Raw genomic sequence first — 18,274 nt, 5'->3', positions numbered from 1 at the left:
ACTAAAGGAAAAGGCTCACAGAATAAGAAGATGCCACAGAAGCAGAGCTCAGGGCAGGTGGGGGGGGCAGGCTGTCCTCACCCGCGTCGGCCCTGGGGGAGGGTTGGGGTGCTGCAGACGTGATTTTCAACAAGCAGACGTTCAGGATTTGTTTTGTAGGGGCTGAAGCCTCTAGTTCCTTCCTGGGTGGGGTGTGGACCAGCATCATACGGGGCCTTCAGACCAGATCGACCGACACAGAGTCTCTGCTTTTAAAGCATCCCTGGGTGACTTCTATGCAGACGGAAGCTGGGAAAGGATTATAACCACAAAGACAGAAGAAATTTTTAATTACGGACTTCTAGGTGTCACTGAGGACAAGTGGCAGGAGATTATCCTGAAATCTGCTAGCGTGGGCAGCGTGGCCTTGGTTTATTCACATCCTTCCAAGAGGCCGTACGTTCTGAAGACACAGATGGGAACTGGTCACTGGGATCAGGCCCCAGGGGTGTGTCCCGCAGCAGAACAGGACCTGGGTCGTAAATGGCTCCTATCTGGATAAACCAGAAAGGCCCTGGTAAGTGAGCTGACATCGTAAACACGATTTTAAGGAGAGAAATGAGCTGTTCAAGACATTCTGTGCATGAACCGTCCACAAGCAGAAAGACACACGAGAACCACACTTCCCCGAGGCTCCATCTGGAAACGCTTCCTGGGGTCCGTTCAAGTCCCTGCTCGCGCTTGAAAGCAGAGAATCTGTCTTTCTGTCTTCCATTCTGACTGTTCTTTACTCGAATTAGTCACTATAAACACAGGCTAACTATGTTGACAGGCTAGAATTTAGCCGCAAAATAACCATGGCGATGTTTCTTTCAAAACTCCCAAGTGGAGGCGGGGAGGGCAGGAGAGAGCAACACGTTCCCGTTCAAGCCCATCAATATATTCTTGGCCTCGCTTAATCCACAATCACTGTGGTTTTTGGATGCTCTGCAGGAGACGTCAAACTCAATCCAAAAGATAAAATCTCTAATGGGCAAAATCGCTTGGCATCTCCAATACCGAAAACACGAGTCTCTGGCCTCGCCGGGGAAGGGAATGTTCTAGATGACAGAGGGCTGTCTAGCAGCACCACTAATGGATTTATAATTCTAATAGAGTCCAACTACTAGACTGAAACCTAACAGTAAGACCATATGGAGTTTAATGCAATCTTCTACTGATTCAGAAGGGAACAGACATTGCTCAAGGACCCGTTGTACCTTGTGAGAGGACACTGACGGGACACCGGCTTCCCACGGACATGCGTGCCTGAGGTCTCACCACGGACATAACCTGCAACATCAGACTAGATGCCCAGAACACTTGGCCCCGTTGCAACACAGTTATGACTGACACCAAATTTAGGAACACATGAGGAATACAAATTAACTTTAGCCAAAAATAAACAGTGTTGGAGGTTTTGAATGTATCATATACAGCAGATTCACCTTCTTAATTCTGGGTAATGAAGATTAAGAAATCTTCATTAATACCGACCACGTGAAGGGCATTCTGAGAGCTAGAACCTTGCCCTTGAGTGATTTAGAGCGTAACTCATCTGAAGAGACGAATCTACATTCGAAGACAGCACACGCTGCCTGGCCGGTATGGACAGCAGGAACTGGGGTTTCCTTTCATCCCGGGTGGGTCGGGAAGGTTTGCAGAATGGAGAGTGGCACGGGGTGAGCGTGGCTGTGAGAAAGGCTTTGTGGCGGCGAGCAGCCATGGTGGCCCTCGTGACCCACGCCTCTTGCTACTCCGTCCTTCACGTGGTCTCCTTCCAAATCCCATTCTTTTTTTTTTTTTAAGATTTTATTTATTTATTTGACAGACAGAAATCACAAGTAGGCAGAGAGGCAGGCAGAGAAAAAGAGGGGGAAGCAGGATCCCCGCTGAGCAGAGAGCCCAATGCAGGGCTTGATCCCAGGACGCTGGGATCATGACCGGCACGGAAGGCAGACGCTGAAACACGGAGCCACCCAGGTGCCACTCCCCCTCCCAGCCCAAATCCCATTCTTAAATCGCGCTGTGTGCAGCCTGCGGAATATGGTGGAAACGACAGACTGAGTTCTGAGGCTGATCGTAAAGGCCATAGCAGCTTGTGCTCTGGCCTTTGGAATCATTCCCTATGGAAGAACTCTGGGAACGGAGGCCTCCAGCCAAGAGCTGGCACCGATCTGCCCACCAAGGGAATGGGCAGGAAATGGGTCAAGGTCAAGTCAGAGCCAAGGAGCCAAGCTACTCCCAATTTCCTGACCCCCAGAAACTGAGAGATAATGCAGGGCTAATGTCTTCGTAAGCCACCAGGGTGAGAAGTGATTGTTTTACAGCAATAGATAACTAACGCAGGCTCCAAGGACAGGCTGAGACTTGGTGGATATGGTGCCGGGTACTTGCACGAGAGCCTTTGTAAAGGGCGTAGGGGGGGAAGCACTGCTGGGGGGCGGGGTTCCGCTTGAAGTGTTGTAACATCAAGACCGGAAATTTCAATTTCACCTTAAAGGAAACCGACAGACACTCAAGGGTCTATAACAGTGTTTAACTTAAATAAAGACAGACTTTGGGACAATTGATACATATCTTGAAAGCAAGAGTTTCCTTTTTCTTGAGAGGGATGGAGAGGGAGGGGCAGAGAGAGCGAGCCTGTGAACAATGAAGGGGAGGGGAGGGGAGGGAGGGAGAGACCGAGGGAGAAAGAGAATCTCAAGCAGACTCCACACCCAGCGAGCCCGACTCGGGGCTCCATCTCATGACCCTGAGATCACGACCTGGGCTGAAATCAAGAGTCTGACACCTCACTGACTGAGATATCCAGGCATCCCTGATTTTTAATTAAATTATAACACATTAACTGAAATGGGAGAGGAAACTCGAGTTGAGAATCGCTGCTTTCCGATAGGAGAGCTCTTCCTTCTCCTTTGCCCGGTGCCTCTGAATTCTGTTAGTCTGAGTGTTAGCATTCCTAAGCTACATGCGTAACAGCCTGCGTTTGCCCACTTGAAAAGCAATAAACCAATATTCAGCTGGTGGCAAATCATGGCTCGAAGTCTTAAAACGGTTCCCTGGCCACGTCGCCATGCGGTCCAGCAACCAGAGATCGAAGGAGCAGAACACTCTCCTCTCCCAAATGATGGACACCACGGCTTCAAAAAAAGAAGCAACTTACAACCAGTGCTTCATCTCTCACTGATCTCCTTTTTAAAGTTCTGAACTATGGTAAGGCTGAGAGAGTAGGTTCTCGTGACATCTGTAGGTGCTAGGAGAACCCTGCATTAATTTTCATGAGAAAGATTATTTGTGTTTGACTTACCAGCATGCATTATTGGTGGAGAAAAAGAGAAAATTTGCTTTATACGCATTTTGATTGTCGGTTAGTTTTCAATTATTTTAAATTATTGGTTACTGAATTTTTTAAAGCAATTGCAAAGAAACCATTTGCCTCCCTTAACCTTATACATACACCTTAAAGTCTAATGAAAAACAGTGAGGAAAAAAATTGGAACAGAAGAGGGATCTCTATTTGAAGCCCTTATTTATAAAACCTTGTGTGTACTGAATAGAAAATAAATGTCTATCACTAAAAATACTTAAAATGTGACCTCAGGTAACTGGATGCAAATAAGGCCCCTATTTTTTCCCCCTAGAAAAATCAAAATAGCATGAATGAGCCTCTTGAGGAAAAGCCAGTGTGAGTTGGATTATTTTAAATAATTTTAGATTTTTTAAAATAATCAGCAGAGACCGAGAGAAAATTCCACGAGAGCACAAGTGACTGGCTGGCCCTTTTTACTTTCTATCAAGGATGGGTCTAGAGTGTTTCAAACCTCCGTATTCACAGTTCATAGCTGAGCATATTGTGAAAACATGGGTTCTTTCCCGGGAAGCCCGGGATGGGGCCCGAGAGTCTGCCTTTCTCATAAACTCCCAGGCAATGTTGCTCCGACTCTACTTGGAATATTCTAGAAAGGCAACTGCAGAATTCAGTGAGGAAGGAGTTCAGAATTTGGAGGATGCATGAGACCTCGAACCAAGTCATGTAAGGTTCAGGGACAGGAACCATGGCAGGGGCCCTGAGTAGGCTGCCCTCGTGGGCACCCTCCCCTGCGCAGAGAAACACCTGTGGCAGGACAGGAGCTGGGACGGAATGACGTCAAGCTCTCAAGTGGGTAAATGAAGGCACGCTGATTGGGCTGCCGTAGATGCACCGAGTACAGAAATGCAAAACTTCAAGACATTTCTTATGTTAAAAAACAGAATTAGAAAATGTGTCATTCTCTTTCTCTGGAGCTGTGGGAAATTGCGAGATGAAGCTTCGGCTGACATGACTGAACGGCCCTGGCTGTGGACTGACTTGGTCCCCCCACATTTCCACGTTGAAGCCCAAACCCCAGCGTGCCTGTATTTGGAGACAGGGAGGTCTACGTGTAGGAGGTGGTGAAGGTTAGAGGAGGTCACGAGGGTGGGACCCTGATCCAGTCTGACTGGTGTCCTCACAAGAGAGGAGAGACAGTAGGGAGCAGGTGCACAAAGAGAAGGCCATGTGAGGACATGGCATGAAGACACCATCAGCAAGCCTGGGAGAGAGGGAGGACATGCCAGAACCCAACCCTCCACACTTGGATCCTAGACGTCTGGACTCCACAACTCTGGGAAACAGACCTCTGGTTGAAGCCACCCAGTCTCCAGCATTCTGTGAAGCAGCCTAAGTGATGAACACACCTGCTTCCTGAACGTGGGAAAGACGAAGCAGGTGAGTTCTTGAGGCCAGCCTACTCAGGGATGCTCGTGCTCCCAGACTCAAGCTAATGGGGTTACTAACCCCAGAACTGTAGAGTTATAATTATTCAAATGCAGATGATTTATACTATTTTTTTATACAAGCAAAGAACTGGATGCTCCAAAGTTAAGGGTGGCTTATAAAACAAACATAAATAATAAGAAGTTTAATTCAGCCTGGAGGAAAACAGAGTTCATAAATGCCTCCATGTGCAAAGCTGACTTTGGCTTGTGTGACCGAATTTCTGGAGGACTAGTTTTCATGCGGGTCCAGATTAGTGATACCGATACTTGGGGTGAATCAGTATAGATTTCCACTATACTTTTTAGACTAAAGAGAAGGACTGATGGCAATGAAAATTTTTAAAAACTGGACGGTGCATTGAAGGATCTTACATGTTCATCTTTGGGACATTTCTGCTATACCTCAGTGACTGTCCTCTTTCTAAAGGTCATACAGGAGTGGCTTTAACTGGCGGTAGAGAGGGATGTCTTCAGTGACCACTCAGGAATGTATGCAGGTATCTGATTTTATGGGAATTTTTCACAGGGTTGGGGCAGAAGACATTCTCAACTCAAAATCACTCAGGAAAGAAACATCCTAATTCCTAAGAGTCAACTGTAAGAGTTCATATTTTCTCAAGAAACCAAATGTGTGCTTATTTCTTCATAAAAAGAATTACAACAATCAGCATGTTTTACCATGTGTTAAACAATGATTTTAAGTGCTTTTTAATCTAGCAAATCAATCAAGCTCTAAGGGAAAACACAAAACTTATTTTTTTTAAAAGGAAAGAAACAAAATATATCACGCTATGGGCCTTAGATGCTTACTAGCCACAAAATTAAAAATCCACTACAATAAAAATGCAGAATCCACTCTGTGCTTAACATCTGTTGATTAAAGGTCCTTACGTGGAAGATAATGTTTGGTTATTTCATTACAACTGGCATTTCTTTCTAATGCATCATCAGAGATCAAAATATTAGGAAGATAGAGGAAAAAAGTACAGTGTATCCCAATAGTTGTTACCCAGATACATACCCTCGGACATGTGTGTAAAGCCCCAGAAGAATGTTGTTATTTTGTCTGCATCAATGAAAAAGCATTTACAGCCAATGGGATATTGAATCTGAATTATCTTAACCCAAACAGACATTTAAACCAGCTTATTCTTGTTTATTAGCAGAGTTAGAATGAAGTTCTGTAAACCTCATTACAGGCTTCCACAGCCTCCTCTAATCTTACCTGTCACGAAATGCGCATTTCTAAACTAAACCCTTCAAGCCAGAGCTTTAACACATTTCCTCCTGAACTGCCGTCACTAAGACATGGTGTTAGGCAAATCTGAAATCCTGTGATCTTTGTTCACACATAACATTCTGGACAGCGCCTTATCATAGTTTCTCTTTAAAGAGGCTCTCTTGTCCTCTTCAAGGGATGGATTTGCAAAGAGACAGGCACTAGTCATTAAATTCTAAGATTTCTGAATTTATTCACCCAAGTGCTACATTTTTCTTCCTTTATTAGGATCAAGAATGTGAATAGGGAATGACTGTAACTGTGCTGAAACGTGACATTCTTCCAGTTTTTGTTTCCTCTCCGGTCCCTGGCACAAGAAAGCCTGTCATGATCAGGACCTTGGAGAGCGACCATGGTTCCATCAAAGAGAAGTTGATCAGGCGTGGGCGGGGCCTCCAGGCTGGTATTGTTACAGAACCCCAGGGAAAGGATTAAAACTGGGACTACAGATCTTTGTTTCTAAATGTCATTTTCAAATGAAAGGAAACTGTGGTCTTTGGAGAAAGGCCTGATTCTAGGGCCGGGGTAAGGAAAATGCATAAGGAGCCCATAGGACCTTGTAGTCTCAGAAAAGAAGTGCTCAAATTCCGAAGGCATGTGGACATGCCAAAGGAACACAGGAGGGGCACAAAAGTGCAACCAGTGACCAGGGGGACCATCTGAGCAACAATATAAACAACATAGAATTGAATTTTAATAAAAACGATAAAATCAGTTTACAGAAATTCAGACATGTATGAGTTTGTTGCCATAACCAATACCATAGGTTGAGTGGCTTGAAGAGCAGAAAAGTATTTCCTCCAAGTTTATAGACTAGAAATTGGAGATGGGGGAATGGGCAGGGCTCGTACCTTCTGAAACCTCCCCTCAGCATGCCATCCTTCTGCCTGCGCTCACGGGGTCTTCCCTCTGTGTCTGTGCCCCGATCTCTTCTTCCAAAGAAACCAGTCATATTGGACGAATGACCTCATTTTAATTTAGTTACTTCTTTAAAGACCCTACCTCCAACTAGGGTCACATTCTGAGGTGCAGGGGTTAGGACTCCGACATATTGGGGAGAATGAATCCGTCTATAACAATACTGATATAAACAAATGACTCCAGGTTGGAAAAACAAGGGAAGATTGAGAAATTGACAGGACCAGAAGACACGGAACGAATGTGGTCTTCAGGACTGGATCCTGGAGCACGAAGTAATCATTATTGGGAAAGCTGGTGATACCCAAGTAAAGTGCGGAATTTAGTTAACAGTAATTTACTAATCTCAGGGTCTTAGTTTTGGCTAATGTGCCATCGAAAAGTAAGCTGTTAAGAGTGTGAAGATTGGGAGTGGGGTAGCCAGGATTCTCTGTACTGTCTCTGCAACTTTTCTCAGAATCTACAGTTATCCACCCACACCCCTCGGGGAAAACAAGAGAAGATTTAAAAGATTAAACAAACAAGCCCCAAACCATACAAACCTAAGATTAGGCTACAGGAAGTGAACAACCAGCCTGGTTTTCCAAATACCACCTAACAAATACCGAAATGAGTAGCTGATGGATTTGGCCAATAGTTCCTTTGACACGGAAATGCTCAGTTTGCACATTAGATGAATAGAAAAATCCTTTACTTTTTAATTTATTGTTTATTTTTTTAAGATTTATTTTTATTTATTTGAGAGAGAGAGTGAGAGAAAGCATGAAAGGAGAGAAGGCCAGAGAGAAGCAGACTCCCCATGGAGCTGGGAGCCCGATGCGGGACTCAATCCTGGAACTCCAGGATCATGACCTGAGCTGAAGGCAGTCACTTAACCAACTGAGCCACCCAGGTGCCCTATTTTCATTTTTTTTTAATGATTTTATTATATTAGTCATACAAATGACTAACAGACACATGAAAAAATGTTCATCATCATTAGCCATCAGGGAAATTCGAATCAAAGCCACACTGAGATACTACCATATACCAGTTAGAATGGCCAAAATTGACAAGACAAGAAACAACAAAATGTCGGAGAGATTGTGGAGAAAGGGGAACTCTCTTACACTGTTGGTGGGAATGCAAGCTGGTGCAGCCACTTTGGAAAACAGGATGGAGGTTCTTCAAAAAAATTAAAAATAGAGCTACCCTATGACCCTGCAATTGCACTACTGGGTATTTACCCCAAAGATACAGATGTAGTGAAAAGAATGACCATATTCACCCCAATACCCCAATGTTCATAGCAGCAAAGGCCACTATAGCCAAAGAGTGGAAGGAGCCAAGATGCCCTTCAACAGATGAATGGATAAAGAAGATGTGATCCATATACACAATGGAATATTCCTCAGCCATCAGAAAGGATGAATACCCAACTTTTGTACCAACATGGATAGAACTGGAGGAGATTATGTTGAGTGAAATAATTCTTTATTTAAAAAAAAAGATTTATTTATTTTATTTTAGAGGGTGAGACAGAACAATGGGGAGGGGCAGAAGGGAGAGAGTCTCAAGCAGACCCCCCACTGAGCACAGAGCCTGACTCAGGGCTCAATCTCAGAACCCTGGGATCATGACCTGAGCCAAAACCAAGAGTGAGATGCTCAACCAACAGGGCCACCCAGATGTCCCAAGATTCTCTACTTTTTAAAAGCAATTTGCTTTGTGCCATTTTTCTTGAACCTGACTTTCTTAATCTACCTTTTCCTTTTCTACTTAGAAAAGAAATCTTGGTAGATATTATTGGTAGATACCACTGCTATCACGGTTAGTCCTAGGAAAAATAATAACCCCAAGGGCAAATACTTCTTGAACACCCAAAGTGTACCAGGGTGAAGCATTTGACACGTGTCACAGCATATGACTTATGTACCATTACCACCCCAAGGGCACAGAAGGGCAACTGAAAGGTACACCTAGTAAGTTGCTGAGCCAAGACTAGGAGCCGGGCAGCCTCATGGAGAACTGTCTCCAAAATAAGAAAGTCAACAGTGCATGATGATTACCAATGCTCAGTGTCCAGACTGGACACAGTCTGAAAATTAGGGGGAACGTCACATCCCGGAATCCCTGCATCCCTCAGCTCCTATGGGAATGGAGATGTGGGATCTACATCTTTATTTCAAGAAAGCCATAAGTTTTACTTTGTACATGAAATTTCCCAACTTTTATATTGGAGTTCAGAAGAAAAACAACTATGTGGACCCACCAAACCAAAATCACTCGTGGTATCTTGTTGGAGAAGCAAGGCCAGGAGGTGCACAGGGCAGACATGGACCAGGAGTGAATATATTTAAGCACATTCTGGAAGAATCTCAGTACGAGAAAGTTGTATCTCCATCCAAGCCATCAAAATAAATACCATAAAATTATTATTATTCAGTGTTGGCTGGACACAGAAAATGTACAAAGAAATCTGAGGGTTGGGTTTTCCTCTCAAAACATTTCCATTTGGGATGCAGCAAGCAAGACATATCATGCACAGGCTGGTTTTCCAAAAAATGAAGTGTGAGGGACCAAGTCGCCGCCAGCGAAAGAAAGAGTTATACGCCATTCAGAAAAGGAAACCTTGGGAGGAATATTCTCAAGGGGTCTTAACTTAAATTGGAAATTGAAATGTGGGTAGGAATTCCAGTGGGAGGAGGAGTTGGCAGCCAGACTATAAATATTAGAGACCTGAAATGTGCCTGCTGTACCGAGTCTGCTCTCTGCCTGGAGTGAGCAGAGAAAATTAATGGGACATAGGACTCCAGGTAAAGATGCAGGATCTGAGTTCATCTCAAACACGAGAGGCCGGGAGAATAATGACTGACTTGGCACTGGCAAGAAAGGTGATGCTTGTCCAGGCTGTTAGTGGATAATCACGGAGGCTGATGACAAGGGCGCAGATGCCGTACGTTTGCCCATGCTTTCTCCGTCCCAGGAAGACATGCCTTCACGGCCCGAAGAAACCACATCAGGTGCTCTCTGCACCTTATCCTACATCCGTCTTGCTCTCTCTTTGATGGCTGAGGCTCAAACACACCTGTGTTGCAAAAAGGTACCAAGGAGTAACAATGACCCGTCTGACCCAAGAGGTCTGGCATGAGACCTGAGAATTCGCTTTTTTTTTTTAATTTTATTTACTTATTTGACAGAGAGAGAGAGATCACAAGTAGGCAGAGAGGCAGGCAGAGGGGGAGGGGAAGCAGGCCCCCGCCAAGCAGAGAGCCTGATGCAGGGCTCGATCCCAGGACTCTGAGACCATGACCCGAGCTGAAGGCAGAGGCTCAACCCACTAAGCCACCGGTGCTGGGCTGAAGAGCACCGTTGAGAACCACCGGCCTAGGTCTCCTCCTGATCTATCATGATCCACAAGACCATCTCGTCGCCTGGCTGGTGTTCCATGGCAAGCCAAGCTGTGAGTGTGAGTGGGCCCACTCCCCACAGGCTGCTGTGACGGCCAGCTCTCGGAGTTGCAAAACTGAGAGATAACGGAAGAAAACGTTGGCTCATAATCACAACACAAGTGTAAAGTGGTGTTCATAAAAGAAGATTTTTTAACTGCTTTTAAAATCTCATGAAACTACACTGTAGACCTACCCTTTCAAAATGCGAAGGTGAAGGTTGATTGGTAAACTTATATGGTTTCCGTTTTCAGGAGAGTGAGAAAACCCAGATTAATAATGTGTGACATTTAGCAAGAATTTTCTCAAAGGGCTCTGCTGTGACATCATAGCATACCTCCTGGTTTCTCTCTAGCCAGTATTAATATAAGATACATTTGCACCTATTTCTCAGAAAACTCAACGTACCAGTAGGTAAGTTAACTTCAGCTGAAATGTCACCAACATTATACACATTTCAGATAACCTTTCCGCAAGTTCTTAGACCACTGAGTTCTTCTGTGTACTAGAACAGGGGTCCACTTACAATACATCAATCTTCACGTTACTTTCCAGAAATATCTGGGAGTTAAAGGGAAAATGTTTTCATCTTCATTTTGAAAAGCAGGAAAGGTGACTGAGTTACACAAAGCCAGCTTGTAGATCCCAAGGTCGCGAGGTGTGTCCCCCTCGTCCTGCCTCCTGCGCCTATTCAGGCTCCGTTCTCCGACCACCCTGTGAGCACCGCTGCTCAGAGCCCTCGGACTGCCCGGCTCAGCCCAGACATCGAGTGATTAAACGGAGCCTGAAAAACCCAAGTGCGGACCTCCCATGCTCCATCTTACTCAAAAACTGTAATTTGCATTTAATTTATTCCTTTCTCAGGCACTGTAGAAAACATTCCCATGTCTTAAAACATGGTAAACAAGGCAGAAAAGCATCTCCCACAGGAATATAAAATACTTTTATATTGACAAAGAAAATATCTTTATCTTCATTTACAGAAAAAACAAAAACAAGCAAAAACACATGACATGTATTTTACAAGATGTTGCTTAAAACGGAAAACGTCTACTGAGTTTGGGACACATGTATCCAAAAGCAAAGCTCCCTCTGAATACTGTGAACTTTCTCATTGGATTTGGAGTAAGAGGTACATAATTTAATGGGGGTGCAAACTTGCAGACGTTAAGAAACCCTCCACATCCTTTTCCTCATCTGTAAAGACGGGGAACAATGGTTCCTCGTTTACATGGTTGCTTCTGAAAACTAAGTGAGAACATGTATGTATACATGTATGTGAATGCAAACATACATGCACATATTTCAAAACAATTACCTGCAACTGTGTATCTCTCGCTAAAGGTATATTTTCCGTAGGTAGGTGTGATTCCTTGCTTGCCCATCTGGCTGATAGTTGTGTTTTAATTCTAAACCAAACCCGTATCCTATACTGAGGGAAGACTTACGTTGGATGAAATGATTCTTTGGATGGCTCCAAAGATAAAGAGTAATGTGGTCACACGTGGGGTGTGGTGCGCAGTCCCTCGATGGTCCGAGTTCCCCCACTTCCTGGTGTGCACACCCTTGCTGGTCTCCCCCTGCTGCACCCAGTCTGTGTGACCAACAGGATACAACAAGAGGTGATACACTGAGTTCAAGGTCAAATCATAGAAGACACAGCAGTTTCTGTCTTAGCTGGGTGCTGCCTCTTGGATCCCCTGCTCTGGGGGAAGCCTGCCTCGTGAATGAGCCCGGACGCAGACCCTCCAGCCCCCACCCCATCGATGAGACTCTGCTGTTTACCGCAGCCTCACGGGAATGTCAGACTGTCTCCAAATTCCTGACCCTCAGAAACTGGCAACCACGACATGCCTGCCATTCCGAGCACTAAGCTTTGGGGTAATTTGTTAGGCAGCAAGAGCTAACACACACAAGGGGGAAATGTTTTCAGAATCTGACCCACGAAAGACTTGCAGTTTAGAACTGTCTTCTCCAGAAGACCGAGTAGGTTTTAGATTTCAAGTCATCCGTCAAGGGCAATTACAGTTTCAGTGACTTGTGGAGACCTCCAGACTCACCTGGCTGCTGTGCTCAACCAAACTGACTAGGTCCAGTTGTGATAATGTCTTACTGTATTTGGACATAAACGGCCCAAGCCCAATTTCTGGTCTCAAAATATTAGGGTTTCCTCCTTTCTTTTTTCTTTTCTTCTTCTTTTCTTCCTCGCTTCCTCCCTTCCTTCCACCTTCTCTATCTCCCTCCCTCCTGTTCTTTCTTTCTCGTAAGTGGTTGATGTTGTGTTCTGCATTACTTCCGCGTTCCTGTTTAATCTGCATTCCTTCAGTGCATGCTCCTCAGAAATAGTGACTACAGGCTACTTGTATAGAATCCGTGGGGTGTTGACAGGTAATTATTATCAAACATAAATTAAGATTCCAACCATGCTAGGAGCTGGGAGCTCTAAGGCTCAGGCAGACAAGAGAAGTCCGTCCCTCAGCACCTTCCTTCACCCATGTGGCATTTTACCCTCATCTGCGTCTTGAGTGAACGGTAGACGCAGAGCTGACAGTCAGTTCCCCTCTCTGAGCTGTGCTTCCTGATCTTGGAATTAGACAAGCACCCCAGATGGTTTCTAAAAGCCCTTCCAGCTCCTAGAGCCCAGGAGTCGATGAAACCTGCTTTCTGCAGATACTCGTAATTAAGGCATTCCTGCCCTTCCCTGGAGTTTGGTTATGGTAAGAAAGCCTCTTAGTCATGTGCTCTTGGAAGACTCACAGACAAGTCAGCACTGAATAAGTTCTTTAGAAAAGCTTCTTTTTTCGACTTTGATTCTTGTAAAACAGACTCAACAGGAAACAAGATGAATATTCATGGAAGCCTCTCAGATAAATCAATAAACGCGAAATATAAAACCCCATTGCTTCGACCACTTATCCAGCTCTGGACTAACTTCCCTTGCACCGGGCCTGCTGGGGCCCCGCTGGAGGACACGGCTCCTTGCCCTGCAGCCCAGAGATGCTGCAGCCCGAGGTGGGACGGCCTGACCCCAGTCCTCATCCCCTCCCCCATTCTGAAGCAGGAGACCCTGGGGCTCATGCCCTCAGAGGGCAACTATTTCCAGCAGAGCTCTATCAATATGTAGCAGCCGCGGTGAGTTCAGGGAGCTCTTTGCAAGGAAGAAATGCTCAGGAGCGTAGAGGAGGATATAAATCAATCTCGAGAAATTGGATGGATCAAAATTGCACCTAAAATTTGGACGTCACATCTCATCGCAAATGCATCTCAGTGAAACCAAAGCCCCAATCTCCTATCTGTGAAATTCGAGAAGGCTTTTCCCTTCTTACTCACCCGTGCCCACCTCTCACGGTTGACAGGGTCACCTGTCCCGGGAATGAGCTGGCTCTCCCTTTTTCTCCCCGTTTGCTGGCCCTGACCATCTCCTCTTTCAAAATTCTTTTCCAGTATGATCTCATGCGGGCTCATAATTTCAGTGATTACACGACAAAAATCATTGGCTCAGACACACTCCACATTCATTCCGAACACTCTTCCAGAAGCTTGAATTTGCTCTCCGGCTGTCCACCCATGCGGCTGCCGTGGGCTATGCTTAAAACCCCGGAGCCAGGCACTCGTTCCAAGGGGTCTCATCTTCACCGCCAGGGAGACTCCAAGCAATCAGGGCTGTGATCTGATACTTCTCTTCCTCAAACTCACCTCCCTCTGCCTCGGCCAGGGAGACTGGGATGGCATTTACCCCAATGAGGGCACATGGCATTTGATCTTTCCAGGGCAATACAGCACAGCCTGGGCTGCTCCCTGAACAAAAATCACACCACTCCCTGGCCTCCTTCAAGTTTCAACAACATCCTCAGCCCTCTGCAAGCTCTGCCTGGATGGCTTTTTCTAGCCAGACCCGACACTGCTCTCCTACCGTGCCCCGCACGCCCTCCAAGCTGAGCCACTCAGCCGCCTCCAAACACGCCCACGATTCCCTGCATGATTGCCCTTGGCCTTCTCTCTTCCCTGAAGGGCTTTTTCAAGATATACATCATTATACATAATACATATCTTATATAACTTATTAAATTATACCTCTCACTCAAGGCTAAGTTAAAATTCAATCTTCTCTGGGAAGCAGCCCCACCTTCCACTTGGGGAGAAGAGAGAACGTTCCTTCAGCCACTGAAAGCACACACCCCAAAGCTTGGCAGGACGAAAGGCAGTCAGCCCCCGAGGGCTTCCTTGCTGGGGTCCCTGGGGGTCTCCTAGAGCATCAATCCTCCCGCAGCACCCAACATCCTAGCAGGTGGCTTGCGTGCAAACGATTCTCCGACAAGAGGGGCCCAGCTCTTTGCCCACAGTAAGCCCCGAGGAGAAATGTTCAATTAATCCGGATTCATTGACTGCAGCAAAAATATAAACAAAGTAACACCTGGCACCTGAGTTTGGGTCTCTCCAAGTTCTAATACGCCCACTGCTTCTTTTCATCTTTCTGACAATTCTGTGAAGTTAACAGAGAAGATAGGATTGTCTCCATTTTACAGAAATGATAACGGGTCCTTGTAAAACTATATGACTTCTTCAGGATAACTACAAAAAACTGAAGGAAAGTATTAGAGAAATCCTCTCCATGCCCGGATTCTAGAACACTCTGTCACACTATTGTTTCTACATGTGACCACTGCATCTCAGCTACATTAGTGATCCCAGGAAAGCCACGACAGGCTGCCTGGGAAGGAAACTTCCCTTGGGATTCCTCCTCCTCTTCTCCCAAAAGAGAAAGGCTAATGACGCTGAGAGTAGATAAATAATAACTAGTATTGTTTTCTCTTGAATTTCCAGAATCCAAAGATTTGTTCTGATCATTGTTTTGTTCTCACCCAAAAGACTTCTCGAAGGATCTACACTGGCTTGAAGTTTTAAACTTTCCATTCCCTATTAAATATTAAAGCAGATACTATTCAATTAACAAAGCCCTCTTAGAGCAGCTCCCACTAAGGCACGTGGTTCAGAGACAAGAACTCTCAAGGATTTGGTTGAACTATTTCATGCTGGAGTAACAAAAGCCTTCCTTCTAAAGAAAATGCTTTTAAAATTTGTTTTCCAAAGCAATCAAGTGTGCCACATAAAACTGACCTGCAGCATGCCTGAGTCTTGCTGGGCTTAAGAAGGGAACTTACAAGACAGGAGTGATCAAAGAACACGTTCTGCAAAACACAATTTTCTCCCCAAGGGAGTCGGGCCTCTGTGACACCAGGATTGGACACCCCGGGAGATGAGTGCCATGTGGAGGCACTGCGGCACCTGATTTTCCGCTTGCTGCGGGTACTTCGTGCAAAATGAAAACCGCCTAACCAGAACATGGAGTGGATGAGAGAAATGAAGGTTGCCTTGCTCACTTGAAATGGAAAGAAAATTATAATCATAAAATAGAAAGGAAAAAAAAACCCACAATGATGATAGATAAGCTTTTCTTCCTATGATCACTTTGATACCGGAATATGAGGGTGTTCAGATGGGTCACGAAATCTTTGAAGTGCAAATGGAAAAAGGGGATCATACCCTTGCACTGACTTAGGAATGCACCCATGAGATCAACTCCGGGTGGGAAGGGGCACGTGCCCGTTAGGGAGTTAGCTTTGCCTGGGACGGAATCTAGGCTACGTTTCTAGCAAGCGGAAAGATCTCAGGCAAGCTCTTTAAATGATCTGCATCTCAGTTTCCTCACTTTTTAAGATGAGGTTAATTATGAAAAAACTCGAACTCAAAGGGACGCAGGCATTCTGCACGTTTGCTGCGGCATTATTCACAGTAGCCAAGATACGGATGCAGCCCAGATGCGGGTCAACTGATAAACGGGGAAAGATGCGGATCTGTCTACAGTGGAAGTTTACTCCGCCACCAAAGAACGAAATCTTGACGTTCCCAACAACATGATGGGACCACAAACCATGGTGCGAAATGAAGTCAGTCAGTCAGAATAAGACAAACACCGAATGATTTCATCCTATGTGGAATTCAAAAAGATTACAACACACGAACACAGAGCCACAGAGAAAGACCAACCAAGAACAGACTCTTAACTCTGGAGAACAGACTGGTGGGGACCGGAGGGGAGGCAGGTGGGGGGCTGGGGGAAACCGGTGACGGGAATGAAGGGTGCACTTAACCGTGATGAGCACGGAGTCATGTACAGAAGGGCTGACTCATGGTATTGTACACCTGAGACGAATATGACACTGTATGCGGATTGTACTGGAATTAAAATGTAAAAACCTTAATGACGAGGGTAATAATGAGCATGTCGTGGCAGTGCTGGGGAGACGGGCAACTTCCACACGCAGAATGCTTGGCGTTCAACACACGTCCCAATACGCTGTCATTACCACCCTCGGGGACACACCTGACACACCACGGGAACCCACGCGAGTGCCCCGATTTTTACTAACATCTCTGCGCAGAATTACCATGTGCTTGATGGCATCACAATTGCTGGATCTAAATCAAGAATTGTACGTTCAGGGAAAGACTACATTGAAATAAACCGTCCCCCGGAATCTGTTCTATCTCAAAGACTGGCTACGATGCCCAGAGGCTTCAAGACCCGGACGTATTTGGAGACCAGGCCTGAGAAGAAAGAGGGCTGTTTATTAGAGATGATGCCCCTGCCAGTCCCCAGACAGCCTGGAGTTTCTGCCTCTCCCCTACCCCACACGCAGCACAAGGCAAATCCATGTGTCATGCACCTGCTGGCCGGCTTTTTCGTCTGCATCTCAGGAGTGCTTAAAAATAAACAAGTATATTAGAACTCACTCAAAACCCGGGAATGCCAACATTTCCATCAGAATTTGAGCAGCTTCCCCTGCAGACTCCCCAGCAGACGAGAATTAATCTTGGCGGCATATGATTTATTATGGGTCATTCGCTCGTAATTTCTTCCACTGAAATCACATTGCACACAACAGGGGTAATATTTTACTCAATAATGCAGGTGGTACTTCATAACTAAGACATTACCTTTTGCGGGGGGGGGACCATTTTCCATCAATAGGATGATTCTAGAATTCTCTCTCCTTTTCTGATGACACTTACGGATGAGGAACGAAAACTGGAATGCGATTCTTTTATTCCTTCCTCAGGAGACTGTCCCCTCCATTTTCATAACATTTCAGCTAAAATGTAACTTCCTGCAAATTTCCCATCATTCTGGCGGGTCCCTCTAATTGCCAGCGTTCGGTTGATGTTTGCTGTGAGAGACTTGGGGAAAAAAAACTCATGAAGTAGCTTCATTTTTTTCTAAAATAAGTAGATGATTCCAAAAGCGGGTCCTCTTTCATTCCTGCTTCTGCACATTCACTGGTTTATTATGACGTCCCGCCTCCGCACAAATGAGCATTTTTGGTATGTGCTCCACCAGCAAATGGAAACTGTGGGTCCCAGAACACGCAGGAGAGCAAGGCTGTGTTCCGGCTCTCTGGTATACCTGTGTCCTTGAGCTAGGACCACGCGCCACAAACAGCCGCATTCGAACCTGTTGGAACACGAGCATCAGACGGCGTTTCTCTAGGCCCAGCAAGGTGCCAGCTCCGCAAGTGTTCTCCCTGAAGTCACAGGGAAGGGGAACATTCTCTTTCCTTCCCTCCCACCCTCTGTCCCGCAGAAGCAGAAGTGCCCTGGATGGTCTGGAATAAGGGTGTTTTCCACCCTGGAATGCCACGGTCAGAAGTGCAGGCTGGGGGTTAGACATACAGAGCGTGAATCCCAGGTTGGCGGCCGGCGGGCTCACTGCCGTGAGTGTCGCTAAAGCTCTGGGAGGCTCACTCCCTTCCGCAGGGCTGGGGTTGGGGGG

General features: G+C 45.8%; 1 protein-coding gene across 4 annotated transcripts in view; it reads right to left on the bottom strand.

Moving 5' to 3' along the window:
- The window catches only part of DPP6 (dipeptidyl peptidase like 6), a 791,001-nt gene that overhangs the window by 361,293 nt on the left and 411,434 nt on the right, over positions 1-18,274 (bottom strand). Inside the window, exon 1 of one of the 4 annotated variants that reach the window (XM_044246904.1) lies at positions 17,443-17,503. The exons of the other annotated variants lie outside the window; for them this stretch is intronic. Coding sequence (XP_044102839.1) covers positions 17,443-17,463 — 21 coding nt within the window. The 5' untranslated portion in view covers positions 17,464-17,503. Of the gene's footprint in view, positions 1-17,442; positions 17,504-18,274 lie in introns of those variants that run through there. 4 annotated transcript variants of the gene reach the window in all.

This window comes from Neovison vison, chromosome 4 (genome assembly GCF_020171115.1).
Source record: "Neovison vison isolate M4711 chromosome 4, ASM_NN_V1, whole genome shotgun sequence".
NCBI lineage: Eukaryota > Metazoa > Chordata > Mammalia > Carnivora > Mustelidae > Neogale > Neogale vison.
Note: the sequence above shows the minus strand (reverse complement) of the source record. Positions and strands in the feature narration are given on the sequence as shown.